Source organism: Myotis daubentonii, chromosome 8, assembly GCF_963259705.1.
Source record: "Myotis daubentonii chromosome 8, mMyoDau2.1, whole genome shotgun sequence".
NCBI classification, from domain to species: Eukaryota; Metazoa; Chordata; class Mammalia; order Chiroptera; family Vespertilionidae; genus Myotis; species Myotis daubentonii.
Genome location: NC_081847.1, coordinates 39,868,357 through 39,895,109, shown reverse-complemented (window position 1 = coordinate 39,895,109; position 26,753 = coordinate 39,868,357). Strand labels below are relative to the sequence as shown.

The 26,753-nt window shown below is 46.5% G+C and overlaps 2 protein-coding genes and 1 long non-coding RNA gene across 3 annotated transcripts; all 3 read right to left on the bottom strand.

Moving 5' to 3' along the window:
• Window positions 1–959: 959 nt before the first annotated feature.
• LOC132239619 (uncharacterized) lies at window positions 960–3,980 on the bottom strand. Its single transcript, XR_009454095.1, has 3 exons — window positions 3,912–3,980; window positions 1,862–1,907; window positions 960–1,012 (listed from the first exon to the last, which is right to left on the bottom strand). It is a non-coding gene; the product is annotated as an uncharacterized LOC132239619 (long non-coding RNA).
• A 3,366-nt stretch (window positions 3,981–7,346) lies between these two features.
• On the bottom strand, window positions 7,347–12,067 carry LOC132240192 (lipopolysaccharide-binding protein-like). The gene is made up of 5 exons (XM_059707512.1): window positions 11,984–12,067; window positions 9,835–10,011; window positions 8,133–8,330; window positions 7,425–7,595; window positions 7,347–7,358 (listed from the first exon to the last, which is right to left on the bottom strand). The coding sequence occupies exons 1-5, from the start codon at window positions 12,065–12,067 to the stop codon at window positions 7,347–7,349; spliced, it is 642 nt and encodes a 213-aa protein (XP_059563495.1).
• Window positions 12,068–13,098: 1,031 nt separating this feature from the next.
• Window positions 13,099–21,989, bottom strand: LOC132240286 (lipopolysaccharide-binding protein-like). Its single transcript, XM_059707581.1, has 6 exons — window positions 21,768–21,989; window positions 21,012–21,126; window positions 18,275–18,403; window positions 17,245–17,400; window positions 14,629–14,692; window positions 13,099–13,171 (listed from the first exon to the last, which is right to left on the bottom strand). The coding sequence occupies exons 1-6, from the start codon at window positions 21,889–21,891 to the stop codon at window positions 13,103–13,105; spliced, it is 657 nt and encodes a 218-aa protein (XP_059563564.1). The 5' UTR covers window positions 21,892–21,989; the 3' UTR covers window positions 13,099–13,102.
• Window positions 21,990–26,753: the final 4,764 nt, after the last annotated feature.

The following is a 26,753-nucleotide window of genomic DNA, read 5'->3' as shown; positions in this document are numbered from 1 at the left end:
AGCTATTGCACATGAAGCCCAGATTTCAGATCATCAAAACCTGCCATTTATACTCCAAAATTCATTTTTACTATGAAAATTAGGTCTAGGATGTAAGTGGGAGTTAAGAACTCCCCCTAATATCCATCAACCCGAAAGCAGCCCTCCCAGGCGTTCTTAGAGCTCCCCACCAGGCCCCACTTCTCACTGACCTTGTGGATTTGGAGCTCCAAGCTGCTGAGGTAGGTGTCCCTGGGCAGAGGGAGTGGGAAGCCCTTCTCAAGCTTTGCTGGAAGATGAACAGCAGAGAGTGGGCAGGACAGAAAACACTGGGAGGCGTGGAGACACAGACATTGCATTTGCAGCTGGCCAATGAGAGTGGGCCCCTGAAATGGAGACTATTGGATTCGGGGCTGTGTGTGTTTTTTTGGGGGGTGGGGTGGGGGGGGAGTGGTACACACAGGCAAACACTTGGGAAATGCAGCCTCTAGGAGTCTACAGCCTCCTGGGCTTCTGTCCCTTCAAGAGCCCTTCCTCAATCGTCACCCAAAGTGGCCAGGGCTGGGCCGTGCAGTGTTTCTATCCAGGGACTCATCCCCAAGGACCACAGTCCTAAACCTGGCTCAGCACCCATGGTGTTAACTCCAGGTGTTCTCCACGTGCCACCTGGAATGCTCCCTCTTCTTGGGTCTAACTCCTTGTGCTTTGGACTCAACTTAGCCCTCACCTCCTGGGGTGACCTCTAGGAGGTTCAGTGCCTCCTCCTAGCTCCTGCAGCCCCCAGTGCTTCCTCCTGTTGTGGCATTTATCAACTTACACGTGTGCCTTCCCAACCAAGTGCAAACTCTGTGAGGGACAGTACCCCAGCCAGCACAGAAGACAGGCTCAGTTTGTTAAATGAACCATAAATGCTACAGAAAGGCTAGAATTCAGCCTTCACACGTGGCAGTCAGTAGCAGCTATTCTTACCGTTGAGAGAAGGATATATAATGTAGGACGCGTAGTAATTGAAGATGGATTCCAGCAACTGCACCTAGAACAGGAGGGGCCAGAGCAAAAGGATCAAATGAGTCCAAGAAAAGAGCATCTGCCCCCACCTCTGGGCACATCGACATGTCATTCCACTTACAAAGTAGAGGTTGACTGTCCTGTCAGCACCACAGTTAAACAGCTCCCTGTTCACAGTCCCCCCAAACTCCAAATCTCTGAACTTCATTCCCCTTAACTGCATGCAAGCTCATTTTAAGGCAAAATGACCACAACTGTCACAGGGCTATCTACTTGGTGTGAATATTTTAAAAATTTGGTGGCAGAAATAGTAATGTGTTTGATTATAGAGTGCTGCCCTAGATCCTGCTGGAATTGTTATATAATGATGTACATGCCCCATATTATCTCAAAAAATCTCAATTTTGAAAACCATCAGGGATTGTGGATGTGGGCTACTATTATTACAATAATGAACATATGTTGAAAGCTTATTATGTGAGACATTTTATAAAAGTGTCTTACTGAATTCATTGGCCCATGTTATATTACAGCCCCCATTTGAGGTAGACGCTATTATTCCCATTTTACAGACAGGGAAACTGAGGCTTAGAAAGGGTGAGTGATTTGCTAAGCTCACACAGCTAGCAAGTGGCAGAGCTGATCTAGGAGCCTGGATCTACCTCCCTTCAAAGCTCATACTCTCAATGTCCCTGTCCTGTCCCCTCTTGAGCCCTCAGGCAATGCTTCTCTTGGCCGGTTAACTTTCAGATGTGGTGTCTCATTTCCAGCAAGACTGCGGTGCGTCTTCTTCTGGGACTTTGTCACTTCTTGAACCCCACGATTCCCTGCTTGGGCAAGACAGTCAAGAAACACTGAAGAGAAAACAACTCACATTGAAGAAACCGATGTCGGAGTGTTTCAGTTCCAGTTTCAGCTTACTGTGTGGAGAAGAGAGAAGCATGGTCACTCCAGGCCTTGGCTAATACTTTTTCACACTTATGCCGTGGGGTGTGCAGTCCCTATGGGCAAGGGCATTTCAGGGGCTGGGCCCCCACCAGCTCCTCTGCAATTTAAGGCTTTCAGCATGCGCTGTGATTTAAGAAGTGGCATTAAAAAATAGTGTTATCTGAGCACCTTCGATAACTTGGAAGAAACTATGATGACATACATATTAACTGGAGAAAGTGGAATATAAGAAGTAATGCACTATATGTTTCCAGTTATATAAATGTATAAAAAAAGACTGGAAGGAAACATGAAACTATTAAGAGTAATAGTCTCTACAGGGCAAGATTATGGGTGATTTTTGTTTAGACTTTTAATTCTCTTTTTTTATCTTGCCATGAGCATGGATTATTTGTATAATATGAGAATAGACAATAGAAATGGAGAGGAGGCCCTGGCTGGTGTGGCTCAGTTGGTTGGGCATTGTCCCGTGCACTGAAAAGTTGCCAGTTCGATTCTTGTGGGCTTGACTCCCCAATTGGAGCACATACAGGAGGCAGCCAATCGGTATTTTGCTCTCACATCGATGTTTCTCTCTCCCCCTTTCTCTAGAGTTCAATTTAAAAAATACATTAAAAAAAAAAAAAAACGGAAAAGAGAGGCACCACAAATGGTAATGGCAGGCAGCTGGCAGCCACTGGAGTGAAGGAAGGCAGAGGGACTCGGCACCTGGATTGCTGTCACTGTAAGAGCCGAACACCGATTTCCCCATTGCTCCCTTTGGCTGCTGACCTGGTTCCCTTGTTCAGGAATAGTAATTACCCTGGACAGATCTCTGCTTTCTGCTCATGGGGAAGAGCCATTTTAATAATTCCAGAGTAAATTATTGGGTGAGATCCTCTGCTCACTTTGCTGTCTCCTCAGTCTCAGGCTCTTGGCTCTCCTCCTTGACACTGCAGACACTCCCCAAGCCAGGTCTATGCATAAACTCAAATTCAGGGACCTCCAAAAGCTCACCATTAACTTCTTTCTCTTTTAAAAAAATAAGTTTTTATTGATTTCAGAGAGGAAGAGAGAGAGAAAAACATCGATGAGAGAAACATTGATCAGCTGCCTCCTGCATGCCCCATACTGGGGATCAAGCTCGCAACCCAGGCATGTGCCCTGATGGGGAATCCAACCTGTAACCTACTTGTGCATGGGGAGCTCTACCAACTGAGCCACATCGGCTAGACTAGCTTTTCTTTTCAAAGACCTCTTACGGAGATGTTCATTTGAATGGGGTTAGGGCATTTTATCAGCCAACAGACATCTAAACCTGAGGCCAGGAATTTGTTCTTCTGATGAACCCATTGCACCTGTACCTCAGCAGGGAGCAGCAGCCAGAGCAGCTAAGACATGGGGCCCAGGTGAGAGCTCTGGACAGAGAGTACCACTAGGGCAAGTGCCAACCACGGGGGGCGGTATAGTCTCTGCTATCCAAAGCCCGAACTTTGACTAAATAAATACTTGCCTATTGATTGGGTACCTGAACAAAGGAACAGTAAGTAGTGGCTTGGGGCACCTTTAATCCTCCATCCTGCAATTAAACCTGCAATTTCTGATGTGTAATATTGACAGTGTTTCTCAATCTTATATGTAAAGTCCTTGCAAATACAGCTCCAAGCCCCACCCTCTCCAACTGGACTATTGTTCTTAAGTACTCTCTTTGCAGAAGTTTCAGCTCCTTCACTGGTGCCTATGAGGGGAAGTGAGGAGCCCATAGTGATGGGGAACCTGAAGGTGACCTCTGGTACCTGACAGCTTTTCTCGGCTTCTGGCTTTTCCCCTGAGGCATTGTCAATGTGCATTTTTTGGAGGGGCCAGATTAGAGAATGCGACAGCCCCAGTGGAGACTCCTGTTTCCAAGGGCCAGTTCCAGCCCTATCAGTGAACCAGACTAGATGCTCTGACCACCCATTCCACACACTGTGCTCCCCACACCCGTGGCCTCTTACCTTCCTGGGGTCAATGAGCCAAGGACCCTGCCGGAGCTCACACTGATGGTGGCGGAGATGTCAGTTCTCTAGAAAGCAAAAGGACATCACCCAGATTCTCAGGCTAAGTAGGCATCGTGTTGGCTCCCAGCCCAGGAGACAAATCTCCAGAAATAGAAACCGCGGCCAGATGTGGGACTGAGGAGGACAGGGCATTATGGACTGAGGATGCAGGATGTTGGTGGCTCCATAGCTAACTTTAAGAAAGGTGAGCTAAGATTTCTGAGGTTTCCATCATTTTAGAAAATTGCTGGAAGCAAATTCCAGCAGACGTAATAAAATGCAAGAAGTTCATCAAAAGGCTGATGAACCACGGGGCTTCAGCAGGGCTGAAGATCTGCATATATTATTGCCTGCTGCCAGGCAGCCGAAGGCAGTTCCCCCAACCTGATAATCTTTTACTGTTTACCAAACCTTACCTTTGATATGTATATCTGCTTTGCTATAGGGCAAAATGTGTGAATAAAAAGCCCTGGGTCCTGAGATTCAGGGAACTTAGTTACTAAAGCTAAGCCTCCCTTGGTTCCCCCCAAATGCCTCCCAAATTTATATTTCATGTCTAGTCTCTTTATTAATTTGCACCACAGCCCTTTCTCCAGATTCCTGAACCCTAGTAGATGTGGATAAGACCCCGGGAAAAAAAATTATTATTATTATTATTATTTTATTTATTTATTTGAGGGGGGATGGGGAGATAGAAAGAGAAATCCATTTGTGTATGCTTTTGTGTTAATCCTCACCCGAGGACATGTGTCCATTGATTTTTTTTGTAGAAAGTGGAAAGGAGGGGAGAAACATCATGAGAAAAACACATCAATTGATTGTTTCCCTGCATACAGGTGGGGGTTAAGCCTGCAACCAAGGTACGTGCCCTTGGCTGGAATCAAACCTGGGATCCTTCAGTCCGCAGGCTGATGCTCTATCTACTGAGCCAAACCATCTAGGGCTGAGGTTTCCATCTTAATGGAAGCATAAAAAGGGGGCAAATAAGCACTGTCTGGTGTGGCTCCATGGTTAGAACGTTGCCCCTGGAACCCAAGGGTCTTGGGTTTGAATCACAGTAAAGAGCATGTACCTAGATGGCTGGTTTACTCGCTGCCCCTGGTCGGTGCATGTGTGGGAAGCAACCAGTCAATGTGTGTGTGTCTCTCTCTCCCTAACTCTCTCTGAAAAGCTATGGGGAAAAAATATCCTCAGATGAGGATTAACACACACACACACACACACACACACACACACACACACACACGAAACAAAAAAGAAGAAGAGGTACTAAGCCCAAACTAGACTCAGAGTATTCGAATTGGGAGACTGCCCCTATAAGAATGACTTTGGAGCAGACTATCAAGGAAGTTCAGAGAATCTCTGAGCCCTTGTCAGATACTGAGCCCTTGTCAAATATATGATTTGCAAATGTTTTCTCTGATTCTGTGGGCTGTCTTTTCACTTCCTAGAATGGTGGTATTGAAAGGACAGAATGGGACTGATAGCTGTATCCCTGACCCCTCTTCCAAGAAAAAGCCACAGAATGTATCAGTTACTCAGCCTGCCCTTATCTCAGCCAATAGGAATGCAAGGGGAACAAACCCAAGGCCAAAAGTATGATGACCACCCCCCTGTCTTTGTGTAACCAGACCCTAGCTACACCCTGCCCTTGCATCACTAGCCCCCAGCCCTCACTCAACCAACCGGAATCGGCCAAATCAGTGGTCTGAGTGAGACCTCACCCCCCGACCCCAAGCCCTATAAAATCTTTGTTCTTTAGAGACTCGGGGCTCTCTCGCATCCTGCCACTGGGTCGGTGTAGGCAGAGGGTCCGAGCTCAGCTTGAATAAAGGCTCTATGCTTTTGCATCGGACTCGGCTCCTTGGTGGATCTTTGGGGGATCTTGAAATCTGGGCATAACATTATCCTTTAAAGTACAAGCTTCTAAGTCTGATGAACTCCAATGTACCTATTTTTTATTTTGCTGCTTATGCTTTTGAGTTGATCTGAGAAGGCTCTGCCTAACCCAAGGTCATGAAAATTTATTGCTATATTTTTTTCTGAGAGTTTTATAGTTTCAGCTCTCACATTAGGTCTATGATCCTTTTGGAGTTAATTTTTGTGTATGGTGGTCTGGCTTCATTCTTTTGCATGTGGATGTACAGTTGCCCCAGCACCATTTCCTGCACGTCTGTTCTTCCACATTTAATTGTGTTGGTTCCCTTGTTGAAAATCAATTGACTATAAATATGGGGAATTAATTCTGGATTCTTAATTCTATTCCATTGATCTATATATCTGTCTTTGCACAGTACCATACTATCTTGATTAATATAGCTTTATAGTACATTTTGAAATAGGAAAGTATGAGTTATGCAACTTTATTTTTCTTTTTCAAGATGGTTTTGGCTATTTTGGGTCCCTTGAATTTACATATGAATTTTGGAATCAGCTTGTTATCTGGCAAAAAAGCCAGCTGGGATTTTGATAGGTGTTATGTTGAATCTATAAATCAACAGCAAGAGTATTGCTATTTTAAGAGTTCTTTAAATTTTATATCTTCTTTAAAAATATAATTTGATGACTTTCATTTATAACAATTTAAATAGGGTTATGCTTTAAACAATTTTTTATAACAAACATAGCAATGAGAAAGCTAAAATTTTCAACTCAGCTGGAGTGAATGACTTTTAAGGTTTCTTGAAACTCTGATATTAACTACTAGAGGCCCAGTGCACGAAATTTGCAGTCCTCTCGCAGTCTGGAACCCCTCAGGGGATGTCCAACTGCCGCCTAGAGGCCCTCTCACAATCCAGGATCCCTCGCTCCTTACCGCCCGCCTGCTCACTCCCTACTGCCCAGCTCCCTGCTCCTTAGCACTGCGGAGGAGGCAGGGGGAGGCTCCCACCACTGCCACTGCGCTTGCCAGCTTCTGGCTGAGTAGCGCTCCCCCTGTGGGAGCGAACTGACCACCAGGGGGCAGCTCCTGCATTGAGCATCTGCTCCCTGGAGATTAGTGTGCATCATAGCAACCGGTCCTTCTGGTCGTTTCACCATAAGGGTCGCTTAGGCCCGTGGTTGGCAAACTGCAGCTCTCGAGCCACATGCGGCTCTTTGGCTCCTTGAGTGTGGCTCTTCCTAAGCCTTAGGAGTACCCTAATTAAGTTAATAACAATGTACCTACCTATATAGTTTAAGTTTAAAAAATGTGGCTCTCAAAAGAAATTTCAATCGTTGTTCTGTTGATATTTGGCTCTGTTGACTAATGAGTTTGCCGACCACTGGATTAGGCTGTTATATATAGAGGTATAGAGGCCTGGGGAAGCCTGGCGTTCAGATCAGAATTGCAAGGCCCACTTACACCGCCAGTGGAAATAAATAGCCTCCAGCATCTATCAGCTGTGCAGCCTCCTAGTCTTTCAGCTGAGGGAGGGGCTTACACCCATGGCAGACATAACCCTTTGCTGCCCCAGCCGGAATCAGACTTACCGCCCTGAGTTGGAAGAGTGGCTTGCGGTTAGAAGAGTTGGGCAGGAGGGCGAATGCCTGGATGTTCATCACTGGCATGCAGGTAACATTTCCAGGGGTGAACATCAAGAATGGAGCTGATTCAGGTGACATCTCAAGTTCTAGCTCTGTATTGGGGTACAACCTGGCCAGCTGGAGAAAGGGCAGAGACTCAGGGGAGGGCAGAACACAAATGGAGGGACTCTGGCTCAGTCTCTAAGGGCCTGAAATCAGCAGTGGAAATATCTCAGGATGGAGACACTTGTATTTTCCAGAACTCCTTTTCAATAGATGGCTGTGTGGTTGGAAAGGGCACTCGGGTTAAGTGTGTGAGATGGGTGAGACACCCCAATGGGCATGTTCCAGTAAGAATAGATGGTTGCCTAGCTGGTGTGGCTCAGTGGTTGAATGTCAACTTATGAATTAGGAGATCACAGTTCAATTCCTGGTCAGGGCACATGCCCAGGTCACGAACTCAATCCCCAGTGTGGGGCATGCAGGAGGCAGCTGATCAAGAACCACAAAGTTTCAATCGCACTGTACGTGCGTGCTTGCACGTGGTATTTTGTGGAAGAGCCACACTCAAGGGGCCAAAGAGCCGCATGTGGGTCACGAGCCACAGTTTGCCGACCACTGGCCTAGGTCAAGAGGCTTGCCTTGTCCTCTATGATGAGTAGGCAGAGGTCTTACCTGAGGAATCACAGCCCCTAGTGATTTGGTGTGCAAGTGAGTTGGAAAGTCCAGGGGACTCTGCAGCAGAAGAAACAGGGAGTTGCTTAAGAAGCAGGACATCGTGGTGATGAAAGTCGTGGTCTCAGAGGCCAGACAGCTTGGGTTCCACCATTCTTTAGCTGAGTGGTCGCTGAGAAACTCGGTTAGGTTCTGTACCTGTAAAATAGGGATGATAATAATGGCACTGGCTGTACAGGCTGTGCGAGGATTAAATGAGACAGTATGTGGAGAAAGCACCAAGTGCAGTGCCTGGAACATACTAAATGTACTTAATAAATGCCTGTTACTGTTATTTATTATTTTTCAGGATGATCCCCTAAAAGACCAATGAGGACTGATCACCACCACAATCTGGATTTAGTGGGCTTCCAGATATAGCTTCCCCCAAAATCTGTTTCTCACCATCTCTTGTGGTGTCATTCTCTACCCACCTCATGACTTGCTGATCTTTCAGCTTGGGGAACCCTGCCTACACCTGTTCTTAGCCAACCTTCCATCATCTCTCCTCCCTCAAGATCCCCACTCTCTACCTGGGCAGCTCCTATAGCACTTATCACTGCATAAGCTCTGGAGCTGTGCTGCTCAGAACTCCCTTCAGGGGGGTCAGCAGAGAGGAGGGCAGCTGGCTGCCACTGCCTCACATTCAGGCCCCACACCATTCACACCTGAGGCGCGCTCTCCCAGGCGGCTCCAGCCCCTGCGGAGCATGGCGGGGGGGGGGTGGGGGGGGGGTGGTAGAGCTGGAGAATTTTGTCAGATCACTGCCAGGATTCGAAGTGGTAGCATAAGCGAGACCAACAGGAAAAGGCGCTCCCCGACCCCCATTGTCCATTTTCCCCTGTGGCATGGCATCTTCGAGGGTCAGATGTACCAATGCAGATGGGCTGGGGGGTCATCTTATTGCCAAGGGAGCCCTGAACAAAAGGCCCCTGCTGTTCTGTGGACTGAGGGGGAAGAGGTGGAGGAGAAAGGGAAGGGCCCCAAGTAGAAGAGTATTGAGTACTGAGACTGAAGAAAACTGTCTTCGAGTCCTCCAGGAAGAGGTCTCATCGGAGGCACATGAACAGTGTCTTGGCTGAGGTTCCCCTCCTCCCCCACCCATAAGGAGACCTCTGAACGGAGGTGTCTAGACTAGGAATGCTGATATGCCAGTCTCCAGCGGGAGTGGGGCGGGGCTTGAGCTGAGACTGACAAGCACTGGCCCTGCCCCAGTGTAATCGCCTGTGGTCAGGTCTGAAAAAGCACATGGTACCACATCGCATCGCAGTCTGGGGGCTCTCCCACCTCCTCCTCCTCCTCTCTTTTACCCTTCACAGGTGTTTCCCTAATAAAACTCTTATAAGTCTAATGCTGTCTTGGCATCTGCTGCTTGGAGAACCTGTTCTGACACACCAGAGTCTGTCTGATTTTTGTAAATTCCTGCTAATCATAGCTAACGTGTATTGTGTGACAGACACAAGCTCTTTACAGGCTCTCATAGAACCCCTGGGGGTCCATGTGCACACGCAGGGAAACTGAGGCACAGCCTGGCTTGGCACTCATGTTGGGCAGGCTCCAAGTTCCACATTCTTCCCCTAGCTTCCGAGGACACCCAGAGTGCGTCTACAGTACCACTTAATGCTCTCTCCTGGACCCCCATCCTCCTCCATCCCCTACTCACGTCCTCATTTCGGATGGTGAAGTTCATGTGCCCAGCCTGGTGGTAAACCCGGCTGGCCGTGTTGAAGACATATTGGGACACTGCAAAGTAGGCCATGTGGTCATGCTGCTGGGGCAGCCTGATGGGAGGAGCATCAAAGGGGACTGGGGAGTGCTGGCTTCGGCCAAAGAATTCACCCTGGAGACAGAAGGACATATCAGTCACCCAAGGTTCCTTCCAGAGAGGATGTCAGGCAGAGACATCCAAAGCCTGCCTGGGGGAGGCCTCCTGTGCCTGGGAGGTGGCCAGGAGGGGGGCGGGAAGGGTTGCAGGGGGCGGGGGGGAACAGTTTCTCTCCAGAATGTGTGGTTGGGGGTCCCGAAATATTCCCTCTGGCGCCACAACATCTAGGTCCTGACAGCTGCCTGAAATCCCTCTTTTGGTGGGGAGATACGTCCTGTGTTCACTCAGGCTCAGGACATAGGACAGGAGGCCCAGCCAGTGGTGAGAAGCATGGACTCTGGAGCTTAACAGTATGGGTTGGAGCCCTGGTCTGCCACTTACTGACTCTGCAACCTCAGGCAAGTCGCTAACTGCCTGTGCCTCAACTTCCTCACCTGTGAAATGGGGATGAGGCTAAAAGTTTTAGGTTTTGCTCTGCAGTGCTGAGGATCACATCTGCCCACTGTGGGAGGTAATAGGAAATTTAAAGAAGTTAATATTGAACAGCATCTGGGACATAGTAAGAAGCACAAACGTGTTAGTTAAAGAAATAAGGTTGGAAGGCGTGGCACTCCAGGGCCTGGCTCAACCCACGGGGGGAGGAGACTGGTATGAAGAGGGGGTGTCCTAGTTTCCTACGGCTGCTGTAATAACTTCCCTAATCTTAGTGGCTTAAATCAGCACAGATTTATTCCCTTACATTTCTGGAGGTCGGAAGCCTAAGCTCAAGCTGTTATTATGGCTGTTCTCCTACTAGAGGCTTCAAGGGCGAATCTGCTTCCTTCTCTTTTCTACCTTCCAGAGGCCACCTGCATGCCTTCTCTTTTCTACCTTCCAGAGGTCCTTCTGTTGCATCACCTCTTGCTTCATTCCAATTCATGCTTCCATTGTCACATTGCCTTCTGTCTCTTATCTACTACCTCCCTTTTATAAGGATTTCTGTGATTACAACAGGCCAGGATAATCCTGTCATCAACACCCTTAATTTAATCACACCTACAAAATCCCTTCTGCCAGGTAAGGGAACGTTGTTTTTTTTTTTAATGCTCACCCGAGGATATTTTTCCATTGATTTTAGAGAGAGTGGAAGAGAGAGAGAAAGACAGAGAGAAACATCAATGTGAGAGAAACATATCGACTGGTTGCCTCTTGCATGAGCTCTGACCAGGGCCCAGGCCAGGGAGGAGCCTGCAACTGAGGTACGGGCCCTTGACCAGAATCAAACCCAGGACCCTTCGGTCCACAGACCAATGTTCTATCCACTGAGCAAACTGGCTAGGGCTGTAAGGTAACATTTACAGATTTCAAGGTATAGGACATGCCCATTGATCCCCTCCAGCCTGCCCCCGCCCCACGCCCCAGGCCTTCACCATCCTATTATCTGTGTCCATGGGTTATGCATATATGCATACAAGGTCTTTGGTTGATCATTTCCCACCCACCCACCCTCCCCTGCCTTCCCTCTGAGATTCCGCACTCTGTTCCAGGACATGGACATTTTAGAGAGCCATTCTTCAGTCTACTATAGGCGTGGGCAGATAGTGATAACAATGCTACCCTATACATGTGCTATGTGCCAGGCACTTGCTAAGCACTTCATACACATCTCACTTAATCCCTATGGCAACTTTATGGAGAAGACTATTAGTATTCCAATGTAATAGAGAGGTTAATTCTTACAAGGTTCCCCACCACATAAGGGACAGAGCCAGGATTCAAGCTCAGCTCTCTCTGGACTCCAGAGAGATTTACCACGTTGGCTCAGAAACCTTGTTTTAGGTTTTGCTCTGCAGTGCTGAGTATCACATCTGCCCACTGTGGACCCTGGTCAAGGATGTGGACTGACAGGCAGGTGGACTGGAGAGGGAGGGTAGGAGCTGACTCTGAGAGGTGGAGCTGATTTCCTGCCAGTTCTCAGCTCCAAGACCCTTTACCCAGAATCTCTTACCCTGAAGGGCGTGTCCAGGCCTTGGGAGGTCACCTGGGGAGCTCCTACTAAACTGTAGTCAATGCCAGCAACCTGGTCAATCATCAAGGTGACTATGGAATGGGAAAGAGGCAGCATTGTGAACAGTGGCTAAACACAGTTGTGCAAATTCAATACTGGGAGCTCCTTTCACATGGACTGTAGCCTTTGGTGAATGGAAATGGGCTGGGGCATATCCATGTATCTTCTGTCACAGAGAGAGTACTTCATTCATTCATTCGTTTGTTGATTCATTCATTAATTCAGTGTTTGCTGAGCATAAGTCCAGAGGAGGAAATAATCAAATACGCAAGGAAATAAATGTTCAATTGCTAGTATGTTAGATGTTAACTAGAAGTCCATAGGATGGTGCCAGCCATATAACAGGGGGTAAAGTGACTCACACAGGGAGTCAGGGAAGACTTCCCAGAGGAGGCGTTGCTTTGGCTGAGATCTGAAGGAATAGCGGGTGTTGACTGGTGAATGGGGGGTAAATGTGGAAGAAGGCACTGGCAGAGGGAATGGTATGTGCAGAGATCTCGCAACATTATGCAGCACTGTATATTAGAGGGATGACTAGGGACCAGAGTGGCTGGCTGAGTCAGGGAGGGGAGCAGGGTAAAGCTGAAGACAGTGCTGCGATGGCCTTGTCCCCCACAGCTGGCCCATTTTTCTGAGAGTCGGAGGAGTCTTCGATAGATTTCAAGAAGAGGGGGAGACCTGACCTGATGTGTGATTGTAAAAGGTACCTGTGTCAGCCAGAGGGTCAGAGCTAGGAGGGTCCCCAGCCCTGCACAGGGAGGCCAGAGCAGCCCTGTTTTGTAAAAGCAAACACATGATTCTCCCACATATTCCTAATTTTCTGCCCACTTTGTGCTCCCAGCAGGTTTGTGAGTCACCACCCTTAATCACCTTACTCCCCCACCTCTAGAGAACAGACCCCCCCCCCCCACAAGAGGTGGTCATCCCATATCTAACTCTGTAAGATGGAGAGATACCTAATGGGGAAAATTCTCCCAGGGCTCTTGCGGGGGTGGGGGGATGGTTCCAGGGCTACTGGGTGCCATGACACCTGATGGCACCCGAGAAGCGAGGAGGCTCCTAACCTGGCAGAGTCCGGAGATAGGGCTCCAGGTGTGAGGATGTCGATGTCCTGACGATTTCGCAGATCTGCCGAGAAAGTGGGTGAGAAAGTCAGGCAAGTCCTTCCGTCCCCCTCCTCCCACCTCCTCCACTCTAGGAACTGTGTCTTATATCCCCACCTGGTAGGTAGGTATGTGAGGGGAGGGAAAGAATATGGTGAAAAGGGAGAAGAGACCACTACCCCCATCGACACCTGGTTATTGTCCCACTTGGGCTGGCCTCTCAGACAGATGGGCCCAATTTAAGTTCCTAGAACCCAGTTACAGCGGATGGTGGTCAAGTCAGCACTGCCCTACAGCCTACCACTGTCATGGCTTTCTGGCAGCTGAGTGGCGAGCAATGTAGTACATAAAGGCTGATATTAGACAGCAGAGGGACAAAGCAGAAGAGCTTCTAGGTACAAGAGGCAGCTCCTGACTTAGAGGTTCCGCCGCCCCACCCCCAGCCCCTTTGCCTCCTTTACCTACTGGGGTTTCTGTCATCAGCGAATCTGTCAAGGAGCACGGTGCCCGGTCTGCGGGCAGTACTACCTATGGCCACCAGAGGGCTCCAAAGCAAAGCCGGGGGGGGGGGGGGGGGGGCTGCTCCAGAACTGTATTCCTCAGTAGGCCAGTTTACTCCTCTGTAAGCCCAGAATTACAGCTTGGGAGATCCCAGAAGCCCTTAGTTTTGTGATTTCCTAATTCCAGTTATTCCTACTCCATCTCTGATGCTCCAGGATGTGTGTCGATTTGTCCAAATATACACAAAGGGTAAATGTAAGAGGTACCTCTTTGCCTCCAAGGCCAAGGCCTTTTCCAGAGGTGAGAGATGCTGAGGGCCAACTCCAGTGCGGTTCTCAATATGATGCCTTTTTTTGAGGGGGTAGTCTTATTTAAAAAACATTTTCCTATCCTCAAGGTGAGAAAGATATCCTAGGTCAGCCGTGGGCAAACTATGGCCCGTGGGCCGGATCCGGCCCGTTTGAAATGAATAAAACTAAAAAAAAAAAAAAAAAAAAAGACTGTACCCTTTTATGTAATGATGTTTACTTTGAATTTATATTAGTTCACACAAACACTCCATCCATGCCCTCCGGTCCAGTTTAAGAACCCATTGTGGACCTCGAGTCAAAAAGTTTGCCCACCCCTGTCCTAGGTTTATCTACTAAAAAGTTTTCGATTTGTTTTGGCATTTAAATCCTTAGACCATTGGGAGTTGATTTTTGTGTATGGTGTGAGGCAGGGATCCAAAGCCACTTCTCCATATCTCTCTAGTATTATCTACAACTAGATATCAAACACTGTCAGTTTCAAATGCCAATTTAGCATATGTGATCATTCACACTGGGGCAAGCCTTGATGTTTGCCTTTGCACCACAAATGAGTAAGGTTGTTTTAAGCAAATTCAAATGGTAACCTACTTAAAAGACAAGACTGTTTCCAAATATCAAATATGCACCTGTCAATGATCTTTAATGGAAAATATACTTATCCTTTCTTTACCTCTTGTTTCAAGATATTTTTTAACTTGTTTTCAATTCTTTTATGGAAGAGGTTCAGGAGCCAGCTGAAGAAAAGAGGAAAGAGGGTCAGGATCCACTTTACAATGAACTGAGATTTCCAAGAAGAGGGCTACCCATAGATTTAAACTTCCCCATGTTATCCCAAGAAGATCGCAGCCAGGTGAATTTAATCCAAGGGTGGGTGACCCTTGGATACTGACATACTCTCACCTTTCAGACTGGCAGAAAGCTAAATCTTTGATAATATGCTGTATTGACAGTAATGGGGGGAAACAGCCACTAACTAGCAAACCACGGCAAGGGCAATTTGTTAGTATATGTTAAAATGACAAAATGCACAACCATTTAAATATTTATTCTATAACTTATTTGTCCAGATGCCAAATGATATTATGCACAAGGTTATCCTTTGTAGCATTGTTTGTAGTAGTGAAAGACTGGAAGAAAACCCCTTACACTAAAAATAGAAGTCTATCAATAGAGGACAAATTATTACATTTTCGTGTCTTCATATAATGGAGTACTTTGAAAAGGAAGCTCTTATGTTCAGGTGTGGAAGAGCTTACAAAGACATAGTGAAGTAAGGTGAGCTAGGGATATACCACTCTCTATAGCAGTGATGGCAAACCTTCTGAGCTCGGCGTGTCAGCATTTTGAAAAACTCTAACTTAACTCTGGTGCCGTGTCACATGTAGAATTTTTTTGATATTTGCAACCATAGTAAAACAAAGACTTATATTTTTGATATTTTATATATTTAAATGCCATTTAACAAAGAAAAATCAACCAAAAAAATGAGTTTGCGTGTCACCTCTGACACAGGTGTCATAGGTTCGCCATCACTGCTCTATAGCATGCTACCAATTGTGTTAACATAAAGTAGTAAAATATCTAAGTGTTCAGGCATAGACACTCAGGAACGAGACATTAGACACTTAATATTGGTTGCCCCGGCAAAGAGAGTTGGTTGTTTCACTCTGTACCCTTTGCACTTTTTGAATTTTGAACTATGCAAATGAACTCAGAAGCATTTACATTTTTAAGTTATAATAAGGAGAGTAAGACCTAGTCTTTGTACCCTGCAAAATCCACCACACAACTTATCTGGCCACTTAGCAATTAATCATTCACTCATTCCTTCATTTGGCAAACGTGCACTGAGCCCCTTCTACCTGCTAAGGGAGGTGTGGAGGGACATTGCTGAATAACCTCATGGTGCTCAGGCTGTGAGTCTAACCCACTTCAGGTAAAGCTGCCCACCGAGGTCCCCTCCCAGTCACAGACACCGCTCTGAGAATCACGGCCCCGAACAGAGCCTCTCACACTGTGTTCTCACCTGGGGGTGAGGGTGAGAGGTTGAGGGAAAGAAGTGAACTGCATTAGTGGAATTACTTCCAGCAAAAATTTTTCTCCCATAAAGTTTTCTTGCCCGTTCGATGCTTGCTGATTGAATGATTAGTGGTATGTATCAGAAATGTATGTGTATTATAAGTTGATGTGGTAGCATTAGACACAAGAGCTTCCTGGAGTTCTGCAGGTTGCATCCTGGGGTTGACATGTACAGATTCATCTCTCAAGCCTTCTGGCTCTCTGGCTTCTAGTTGTTTTGGCCAAAGGGAGACACAGGTAGAAAACAGAGAGGAGTTGGGATATTTACACCTAGGTCCCTCCGCCTGCTGTCCCACTATATTCCTGACCCAGAGCTCTTCTCCAAGGTTCCAGCTCTTTCCAGGCTCTGGAAACACCCTTCCCTTCCTCTTACCTTCAACCCTAGGGGTGGTAGTAGCTCCCTGCTGCTGCTAGTCTCCAGTGAATATTCTCTTCATTAGATTCTTGTCAGTTAAGCCTTTTGAGTTGCCCTCTGTTTCCTGCCAGGATCTGAGTGATGCAGTGCAACCAGAACAGAGTGGGGAGGCAGTCACCATCATTCATTCAGTATCCACTGAGCATCTGCTCCAGGCACATAGCTTTGAGATGCTGGATTTCCCTAAAGGCAGTCTTGCAAGAGGTGAGCAAACTTTCTTAAAGGGCCAGATAGTAAATATTTTTGGCATTGCATGCTGCATGGTCTCTGTTGCAACTACTCAACTCTGCTAACATAGTGCTAAAGCACCCAGAGACAAATGCAAACAAATGAGCGTGGCTGTGATCCAATGAAACTTCATCTACAAAAACAGGTGGCCTACTGGATTGGGCCCACAGACTTTAGTTCACTGACCTCTGATCTTTTGTTTTTTTAATCCTCACCGGAGGATATTTTTTCCCATTTATCTTTAGAAAGAGAGATTGGAAGGGAGAGAGAGAGAGAGAGAGAGAGAGAGAGAGAGAGAGAGAGAGAGAGAGAAGAAACATTGATGTGAGTGAAACACATCGACTGGTTGTCTCTCATGTGTGCCCTAACAGGGATTGGGAATCGAACCCACAACCCTTCAGTCCGTGGGTTGGTGCTCTAACCACTGAGAACACTAGCCAGGGCTGACCTCTGATTTTGATGAATCTTAAATCTTGCTCTTCTGGCCCATCAGGGACATCCTGTGGGCAAGCTGGATGCTGTGGCAGTTCTGACAACTTCCAGCAAGTGTATGGGGTGACTTACCTTAGGTTTCCAGAAATGTGAATGTTGACGTGGCCAACGGAGTTGCTGCAGTGGGCCACAGAGGCAGTGGGTCGTCCAGACCCGTCCTCGCCCAAGTTCAGATAAACCGAGATGGAAACACCATCCACACTGAGATCAAAAGTACCCTGTAGGGTGCTGGTTGGGAGAAATGAGAACCAAATGGTGAATAGTCAGTGGCCTCCAGAAAGAGGAACCAGAAGACTCAGACCCAGGCTTATCTCTGAGCTCCCCATTAACCAGCTGTGCATCCTACCTGAGCCCTGGTGACCTAAAAATCGAAAGGCCTTTCAAGGTGAGAGGCAACAAACATTTCTTTGAGATCAATAACCATAGCTACTCAGGAAGCATTGATAAGGCGGAAGCCCAAGTAATGTTTCAATCAGGAGACAAAGGCAATGGGTATTTGTGAGAAAGGGAAGGGGAACAACTATGTCAATAGAAGGAAGGCATTTCTATTAATGAAGATGTAACGTCGTGATGTTCATTCTAAATGCTGTTTTTAATTTTAACTCCAGGAGTCATCAGTCCAGTAGTCATGTATCTACTCTCTTGTTATCTTTGCAAACAGTTCTTTGGGGCACAGGATTGTTTTAGGCTCAGTGCAAAGGTTATTTCGCCCGGTTTTAACATTCCAAAGGTTTGAGACATAAGACATGCAAGGCAGTTCCTCTGGCATGGCAGCTCCGGCTCTATTTTCAAGTGGCTCCATTTATATTATTTTGACAGCCTCTTCTTACCACTGACTAAGACAGCCAGTGTTTACTGAGTATTTGCCATGCGCCAGGCACACTGCAAATACCTTACATCTGCTATTTTATTTAATCCACAAATGCATCTGGGTTGGGTTATAATTAACCCTATTTTACAGACAATGAAACTGAAGCTTAGAAATAATCAGATCTGGGCCCTTTATAGATTGGACATTTAAGAATCCAGAAATGGAAGTCCAGAGTAGAAGGACATGCCCTTGCCCAGAGCTGAGAGACATCCTAACCCAAGTACTACTTACATGAAAGCCTTTTGCACCTTCCAGTTCCCGCTGATAGGCACGTAGTTATTGGACAGGGAGGCTCTGACACCCCTCCCTGGAAGTAGGCTCAGATCGGAGTTTCCGATTTGGAAGCTATGGATTCTCAGGCTAGGGAAGGAAGGAAGACTATTAAATCCAGAAAAGCTAGGGCCACATCAGTCCTCTGAATGAATCCCAGAATCCTCTCCAGCCTCTCACCCTCTCTTTCTGATTTATTGACTTAAACCACAAAGGACAACCAAACCATTGCACCCACATCCTACGAGGCCTGCTTGGGCTTTCCCTCCTCCAGGAAGATTTCCCTCGAGACCCAAGACCTTCCTCTTGTCTGTGACACCTACCGCCACTAGCTGCTCCTCCCCATTAACTTCTGTCGTGCTCGCTTGACCCTCACCACTGCAAGGACCCTGTGAGCTGGCTTCGCATTATGTGCCCTGTCTCCAGGAGGCAGCTTCCTCTCTCTGCTCCCCACACTTCAAATACAAATAGGGCTCACAATTTAGGTCTGAGATCACGCCCTGGTGATCTGTGGGCCAAACATATGATCAATATGCTGCATTGAACGTTTTCCATAACGTTCTTAACAATTTGAATCAGTTGCCAACACTTTAAAATGAGGACATTTCCTTGTAAACATGAGGAAAAACAAAACTAAATTAAAATTCTGGTTTCTCTTGAAAAAGTCAAAAGCCCTGGCCAGTGTGGCTCAGTTGATTGGAGCATTGTTCTGTGCACTGAGGGGTTGTGGTTTCAATTCCTGGTCAGGGCACATACCCGGGTTGTGTATTCAATCCCTGGTTGAGGTGCCTGTGGGAGGCAATAGATGCTTCTCTCTCACATTGCTGTTTCTGTCTTTCTCTCTCTCTCCCCCTCCCTCTCTCTTCCTTACCTTCCCTCTCTCTCAAATCAATTAAAGAAAAGAAAAGAAAAAGTTAAAAGGGAATGTTCTTATTTCCTTACAGCATCAATCAACTACAGTGCATAGCAGCTGCCCCCTTTAAATGGGGCAGATGCCCTCCAGACAAACATCATACTTATAATTTGCCTATTTGCTCTCAGGTTCATTCTCTTGCTCTTGCTCTGACCTACAGTGGATGTGACTGGCCTCTGAAGACTACATTTCCCAGGATCTTTTGCAACTGACTTCTAGTTAGGACTGGCTCCTGCTGGACATGCTCTTAACTCCTACTTTGAAGCCCTAGCTGCTGTGCTCTGTTGATACCTTCCCTCTCTTTGTCTTGCCTGCTCTGGGTCTGTTAATAACTTTTTGTGGTTGCTAATTTCTGGGTTGCTTCATCATTCCCTATTTGGCTTTCCAGCTCTTCTATTACATTCCCTCCATTGAAGTTCCCTCTTTCCCACTGATCCCCACACACTGCATATAGTCACTCTGCCTGGAATACTCATCTACATTACCCACTCCCCTGTGGCCACTGGAGTTTATGACTGTTGCCAGATCGATACTTAGGAGTTCCCTCATTGAACATTCATTGAGATCCTGCTCTGTCTGACCCGGCTGTAGGCACAGAGGCCACAGAGATTCAAAACTCAGTCCCTGCCCTCGAAAAGCTCATAGCTGGTGGCAGGTCTGGATGTGTTAACAGACCATAGTAACCTACTGTGGAAACCAGATGTAAGAGGTGGTTTAGGGATACGGGAAGGGGCATTGACCTCTAAATGGCATGGCCTGGACAGTGTGTGTGTGTGTGTGTGTGTGTGTGTGTGTGTGTGCGCGCGCGCGCGCGTGCAAATTTAAAATAGCTCTTCTTTGCCCACTGTATTCAGGAAATTGTCTCCAGGAAGGATTCCAAGAGGAGCCTTTTCTATCAGTATCCCCAAGGGCTGACTCTGGACACTGAGGAGGCTGGGGAAGAAAAATCCAAGCAACTAAAGAGTGGATGGAAAAAGAGAAAGGAGCCCAGACAGCATGGCTCAGTGGTTGAGCGTCAACCTATGAACAAGGAGGTCACGGTTCGATTCCCCATCAGGGCACATGCCCGGGTTTCAGGCTTGGTCCCCATTCCGCCCTTTGCCCACCCCACCCCCCATCTCATGCAGGAGGCAGCCAATCAATGATTCTCTCTCATTGATGTTTCTTTGATGTTTCTATCTCTCTTTTCCTCTCCCTTCCTCTCTGAGATCAATAAAAACATATTGAGGGAAAGAGAGAGAGAGAAGAGTGAGGACTCTAATACTGAATATGTGAAAGTTGGAGGGAGAATAAGGTCAGTTAAGTCTTTGGGGGAGAGAGATGAGGAATCAGAACTTGTTCACCAGGAACCAGGCGGCCCCCTGCTTTATTCCTCACTGGGGATATGTGTGGATGCTGTCCTCAAGAGATGGCATGCAAATAAAATGTGAATAGGTTCCAGAAAGACTCTAAGTCCTTGCTTGCAGACCCCCACCAGGCTCTGGAGGGATGGATGGTTTGTCTCAAGTAGTTTCCTAATCTGGGCAATCAGGAGAGTGCCAGGGATTCCTGGTAGAGGGAAAATCCAGGGCTGACCTAAGGGCTAGTGAAAGATTTCAAAGGGTTTCCCTCCCAGCCTGATGATTCAGGAAACACATAGCATTTTCCAGAGGCCCCATAAGAGCTGTCTATAGTCCTTTTGCCTCTAGTCCAAGTGATGATTCCATGTTTATCTCCCTTGCCCTTGACCTTAGGCCCCCATTTTCCCTCCTCCATTGCCCCTGTGGTAAAGAATGGAGACCTCACCTCTTAACCTCATAACTCACACTTCCCATCCAACCGACTTCAAAGCTTCCTGATAAATCAGGCACGTTGATGGTGGACAGTTCCTTCTTCAGGGTGGCTATTCCATATTGGCGGGCTGGGGGCACATAGAGGGGGTTAGCTCTTTCAGTGGGAGGTACCAGGCATAACGGTTGAGTGGCCAGGTTAATGCAAGATTTGCCACTTACTGTTGATATAATTTCAAGAAAGTCCCTTAAATTCCATAAACCTCAGTTTCTCCACATGTAAATGATAATAATAATAATAATACCAACCTGAGCCTGAGAATTAAATTAGATCATGAACTCAAAGTGTCTGGTAAGTGGCAATCATTGTTACTTATTCATTCAACCAGATCATGGAAGCAATGATGGAATACAATGGGACTTTTGAGGAATCATTCCCCATAGTGTGGTCAAACCTTAGGGTTTTCACCATTGCTTGGACCACATGTCAACAATGCAGATTCTTAGGCCCAACATCAGTCAATCTTGGGTAAATCTCCAGAATTGTGCCTCACCAATTCTAATGTGGGGGCTCCACAGACCACCCAGGAAAAAATGCTGGTCTAGTCCTACCCTTAACCTTTGATAATTCAAGATGAGGAAACTGAAGTCCAGAGGGTGACATAGCCAAAGTTTCTAAGCCAGGCAGGGCACACCTGAGATTTAAAAAATCCTGGTTACACCACTTTGATGGGCAACAATGGGCACCAGAGGAATGACCAAACCCACTTACCATATTCGAGGCCTTTTCTGGTGATCCTGACCACAAACCCAGGATTAGAAGCTCCTTCTCCAAGCCTGGAGACCTCTGCTAGCAGCAGTAGGGTCACTACCACACAGCATGGTCTGGCCATCATCCTGTCCTCAGCTTCTTCCTGGGTAGAGATTGGTCAGAGTCTCTTTGTAGGAGCCTCCCTTACTGAAGGTGACAGCAGAGACTGAGGTGCTTATAAACCCAGGGGCCAGATGGGGAACTGAGCCAGCTGGGAATGAGAGCAGGGAGGAGTCAAGGCTTTGGGGCAGCCCAAGTTTCAGCAACTTGAGATGAGGAGAGGTTGTGGTTTATTTTTGGCCTGAGAGTAGCAAAAATGCTGCTCTACTTTCCAGCTTCTTCCTCTTCCAAGTACTGCTGAGAGCCAAAGGGCCTCCCCACCACACCTGGCTCTAGCTGACACCCTCCATTCATTCCTCATTATCTACAGACTGAAACCTAAACACCCAGCCTCACAGTGAAGGCCACCACAACTTGGCTGCGATGTACCTCTCCAACCGGAACTCCCACTGCCCAGCCTGCTGAGCCTTCACCCTGGCTTTGCTGGAATCCACTTTTCTCTGCTTATATCAAGGAAGGCCATCTCAATTCAGTCTGCAAATACAACAAATGGATTCTGCAACTCTAGGCTCCAGAAACTTTTGATGTTCTCTTGCCTACATTGTTTTTCAGTCAACTTATTAAGGTACTAGAGGCCCAGTGCATGAACTTTGTGCACGGGTAGGGTCCCTAGGGCTGGCCGGCGATCAGGGCCAATCTGTGGGGCAATTGGTGGGGTAATTGGGAGGCCCCCACTGGCACCTGCCTTGGCTGACCTGGGGCCTGCGGGCTGGGGGCAGCTCCTGCGTTGAGCATCTGCCCCCTGGTGGTCAGTGCACGTCGTAGCGACCAGTCATTCCACCGGTCATTCTGCCATTTGGTCGATTTGCATATTAGGCTTTTATTATATAGGATAAGTTGCATTCAATAAAATGCACACATTTTAAGTGTACAGTTCAATGAGTCTTGACACATGTCTACACCCATGTAACCACATTATAATCAAGGTAAAAAACATTTCTGATATCCTAAGAAGTTCTCTCACGCCTCTTCCCAATCTCCTTTCCCACCTCCTATTCTGGAAAACCGCTGATACATTTCTGTTACCATTTATATTGCCCATTCCAGAACTTCATACAAATGGAACCATCCAGAACATCTGCCCTTCTGACTGGCTTCTTTTATGCAGCATTAGGTTTTGAGACTAATCCATTTGTTCTGTGTATCAACAATTCATTACCTTTTATTGTGGGTAGTACTCTGCCCAGTAGTGAGAACAATTCTTTCATTGCATTACATTTTTAATTTTCTTCAAAGAGGAAATGCATTCATGGTTCAAAAATCTATCGGTCATAATAAGATGTGAAAAATCTCATGTTCATCCCTCTTTTCATCTTCCCAGTTCCTATCTCCTCTTTATCAAATCAACATACAATTCCACTGTGATAAGTGCTAGGAGACATAGAAGGTGCTTTGAGAGTTTATATTCCAGGGCTTATGGGAACACAGAGAGGGAGCAATTAAGATGGTAGAGGTGCTCGAGCTTGGTTTTGAAGCACACGTAGGAGTTTAGCAACTGAGAGAGAGAAGTTATCCTAGGCAGAGAGAATAGCATGAGCCAAGTCATGGAAACCCGAGGGAGCACTGCACATTCCAGAAGGTACAAAGACTTGTGGGAGAGTCAAGGGTGAGGGGTGCGAACGAAGGAGAGGTGGTGGAAGAAGAGGAGGCACAAACACGGGAAGGGATTCCTTTTAAAAGGCCTTGTTGTTCAGTCCTTGAAGCATAAACATGGAGTCATTTTCAGTTTCCAGGAATTGACACTCCTGATGCTGTCTTAAATTCTCCTTTTTTCTGAATAGGGGGCTCCCTTCATGACATCTCAGTCCTGATTCCATGACTTTCCAGCTGTGTTTGGTTCAACTTAAGATTTGGTCCTGTCCATATCAGATCTCAGTCTCATATTCTTCATGTTTTCCCACTACCGCCATGCAGGCTTCCATTGTTCATAGCTTGGAGTGAGCAAGCATGTGTGTTCGTGCACGTGCTTGCATGTGTGTGTGTGCATGTGTGTGTGCAGTGTAGGGATGGTCTTCTCTTTCACCTACCCTTCTCTCTTCCCTGCTCTGTTACTGTGCTCCCTGGGGGAGTTTGGTGTTCTCTTTGTTTTTCTTAGTGCTGGTGAGGTGACCCTTGCTGAGAGTCATTACCAAGCTTGATGTCTATCAGCTCAGGGTGTGTAAACAGAGCCTCCTCCATTCCAAGCAACTCTAGGCAAAGGTCAATCCTTGGGAGAATCATCTTCTACCTGCAATTCCCAATTTCATGACCTCAACCCTAGGCCGGTGGCCAGAACAGCACCTCAGGGAGGTGGTCCTTGCCTCTTGTTCATCCGCCCATAACATCCTGTCATTCCTCACCGATGCTCTTTTCCCTGCTCGGGGTCACTAGGGCCACTCAGCAAGCCCAGAAATAGCTGATGACCAATTAGGAAATGAGAGGTCAGCCTGCTTGGTGCAGAGCCCCTATATTTCTTGGAGCTGTTCTCTTGGGGGCCCTTCTGCCTTGGCTTTATTTAGGGGAACCAACCAGTAGAGAATGCTTTGCTGTAGGATGGTATGTGGAAGGGATAGCTGAGGCCTTTCTTTACAATTTCTAGGAAATAATTTATCAGGAGAGTGGTCAGGAGAACAGCAGCAGTTGCAGGAGGGAGCAGATCTACATTAAGGAGGCTCACAGGGTTGGACACAAGAATGATTTAGAGCCCGGCCGACATGGCTCAGTGGTTGACCTATGAACCAGGAGGTCATGATTTGATTCCAGGTCAGGACACATGCTCAGGTGGCTGGCTTGATCCCCAGTGGGGGCCGTGCAAGAGGCAACTGATAGGTGATTCTCATCATTGATGTTTCTATCTCTCTCCTTCTGCCCTCCTCTCTGAAATAAATTTGTAAAATATATATTACTTTTTAAAAAAAATAATGATTTAGAGAACAAAACATACTGCCTATATTCATGTGCTAGGGCTGCCATAACAGGGTGGCTTTAACAAAAGACTTATTTTCTCACACTTCTTGGAGGGTAGACATCTGAGGTTGAGGTATTGAAGGCACTGGCTCCTTCTCACGGCTGTGAGGGAAAATCTGTTAATGTCCTCTTCCCTGCTTCTGGTGGTTTGCTGGTAATCTCTGGTATTCCTTTGCTTATAAATGCATCACCTGAATGCTGCCTTCATCTTCACATGTTGTTCTCCCTGTGTGTCTGTCTCCAACATTCCCCTTTTAATAAGAACACCAGTCATATTGCCCCATCTTAACTACTTACATCTGCAATGACCCTATTTCCAAATAAGGTCACATTCTGTTAGGCATGAGGATAGCAGTAATGAAGATGCTAAATCTGAGTCATGATTGTTTCTTCGTGAGCTTGGATCTCATCCCCCAAATAGGCATAATACTATCAACTTTGCAGGATTAAATAAGATAATATTTGGAAAGGCTTTGAGTGCTGAGCTTGGGCAGTGAGGCAATTCACATTGGGACTGTCCCCTGAGCTGGCTTTCTGAAATATCTTACTGAATCTTACCAGAAACTTCAGATCTTAGTAGAAAAGTGAAACCAGTAGTAGAGAAACCTAACTGCAACTTTCACTTCTTCTTTGGCCAAAACTTGAGGTCAGTTTTTTTGAGGAAATTGTAAGCTCATGCTTCTGAATTCAGGAGCTCTGGGCTGAAAAATGTGTCTTCAAGCTATTTTTACAGCACAATGGGCCCTCCAGGCATCTTGAACATGTCTGATTTAATGTTCCCTGAGAATGATAGTCCCCCTGCCCTCCACCCAAGTTCCTCTTCTCACACAGACAGGGAACTCACTCCAATCTGTGAACACCCATGGGTGGCCTAGCCTTGGCATTTTTTTTCTCTTCCTACTTGGGACCAATTGACTTCTCTCTTAGGTCAGTACAGATTTTAACCTGCGGCTGTCACTGGTCCTTTACCCAAGCTCAATTCCATTTATCTGCTTCTTCTAGGACTGGGCTGATCCTCGAGCTCACCTGATGAAAAAATACCTTCACAGGCAATAACTGTTCATGATAAAAATGGTACAAATGACACAAAGGTGAAAAGAACTCCTCCTTCCACCCCGTCTCCAGTCCTCCAGCTCCTTCCCCAGAGGCTGTGTCCTCCTCATGCTTCCAGAAGCACCTGGTGGCCATAGGAGCACACCAGGAAACAGGTCCTTACACTTGCTTTCTGCTCTTAACATTAAAACTTGGAGATGGCTTCCTGATAAAGAAAAAAGAGTAGATATGAGGGACATTTAGAAACTTAAGAGACTTAAGAGAGCTTGTCTGGGTCCCTATGCAAACCAACTAAGTAGGAGAAAACATTTATGAGACAATCAGGGAAATGCAAACACTGATTGGATATTCTGATGATATTTATGAATTCATATTAAATTTTCAGCTGTGATAATGATATTGTATAAACAATTCTTACTTTTTAGATATCTATACTGAATTACTTATGAATAAATGTCCAGGATCTTCTTTAAAATTATCCAGTGGAGGGGTGGGGAGTGGGCGGGGGTTCGATGAAATGAGAGTGGCCATAGTTAGTTGCTGAAGTTAAGTAATCTGTCCATGGGAGTTTATCATAAAAGGCTCTCTAATATTTTTTGAAAAATTTTATTATAAAAAAATTTTTCTTAAAGGTTTCCAGCTGCTCACTTTTTGGCTAATAGCTTGTATAATCAGTGTCTCAACAGGAAATGAAAGACACATTTAAGTTAGGACAATTAAAGGAGGGTTTATTTACAAAGGGTCTGTTTTCAAAGGCATGGGATAGTCATAGAGGAACCACAAGGAAAAGCGCAGGAACATGAAGTTAGTGACAGCTGAACCGGTATA

What these genes read in the sequence shown, in the direction of transcription:
- LOC132240286 (XM_059707581.1), bottom strand. Translation starts at nt 21,891, where the DNA reads ATGATGGCCAGACCATGCTGTGTGGTAGTGACCCTACTGCTGCTAGCA. An exon ending in GTGAGTTATGAGGTTAAGAG is followed by an intron (nt 18,404 to 21,011) that starts GTGAGGTCTCCA and finishes TTCCTTCCCTAG; the next exon opens with CCTGAGAATCCATAGCTTCC. An exon ending in CACATTTCTGGAAACCTAAG is followed by an intron (nt 14,693 to 17,244) that starts GTAAGTCACCCC and finishes TCTTTTCTTCAG; the next exon opens with CTGGCTCCTGAACCTCTTCC.
- LOC132240192 (XM_059707512.1), bottom strand. Translation starts at nt 12,067, where the DNA reads ATGATTGACCAGGTTGCTGGCATTGACTACAGTTTAGTAGGAGCTCCC. An exon ending in TCACCATCCGAAATGAGGAC is followed by an intron (nt 8,331 to 9,834) that starts GTGAGTAGGGGA and finishes CCTATTTTACAG; the next exon opens with GTACAGAACCTAACCGAGTT. An exon ending in TAGGGGCTGTGATTCCTCAG is followed by an intron (nt 7,596 to 8,132) that starts GTAAGACCTCTG and finishes CCCTTTCTCCAG; the next exon opens with CTGGCCAGGTTGTACCCCAA.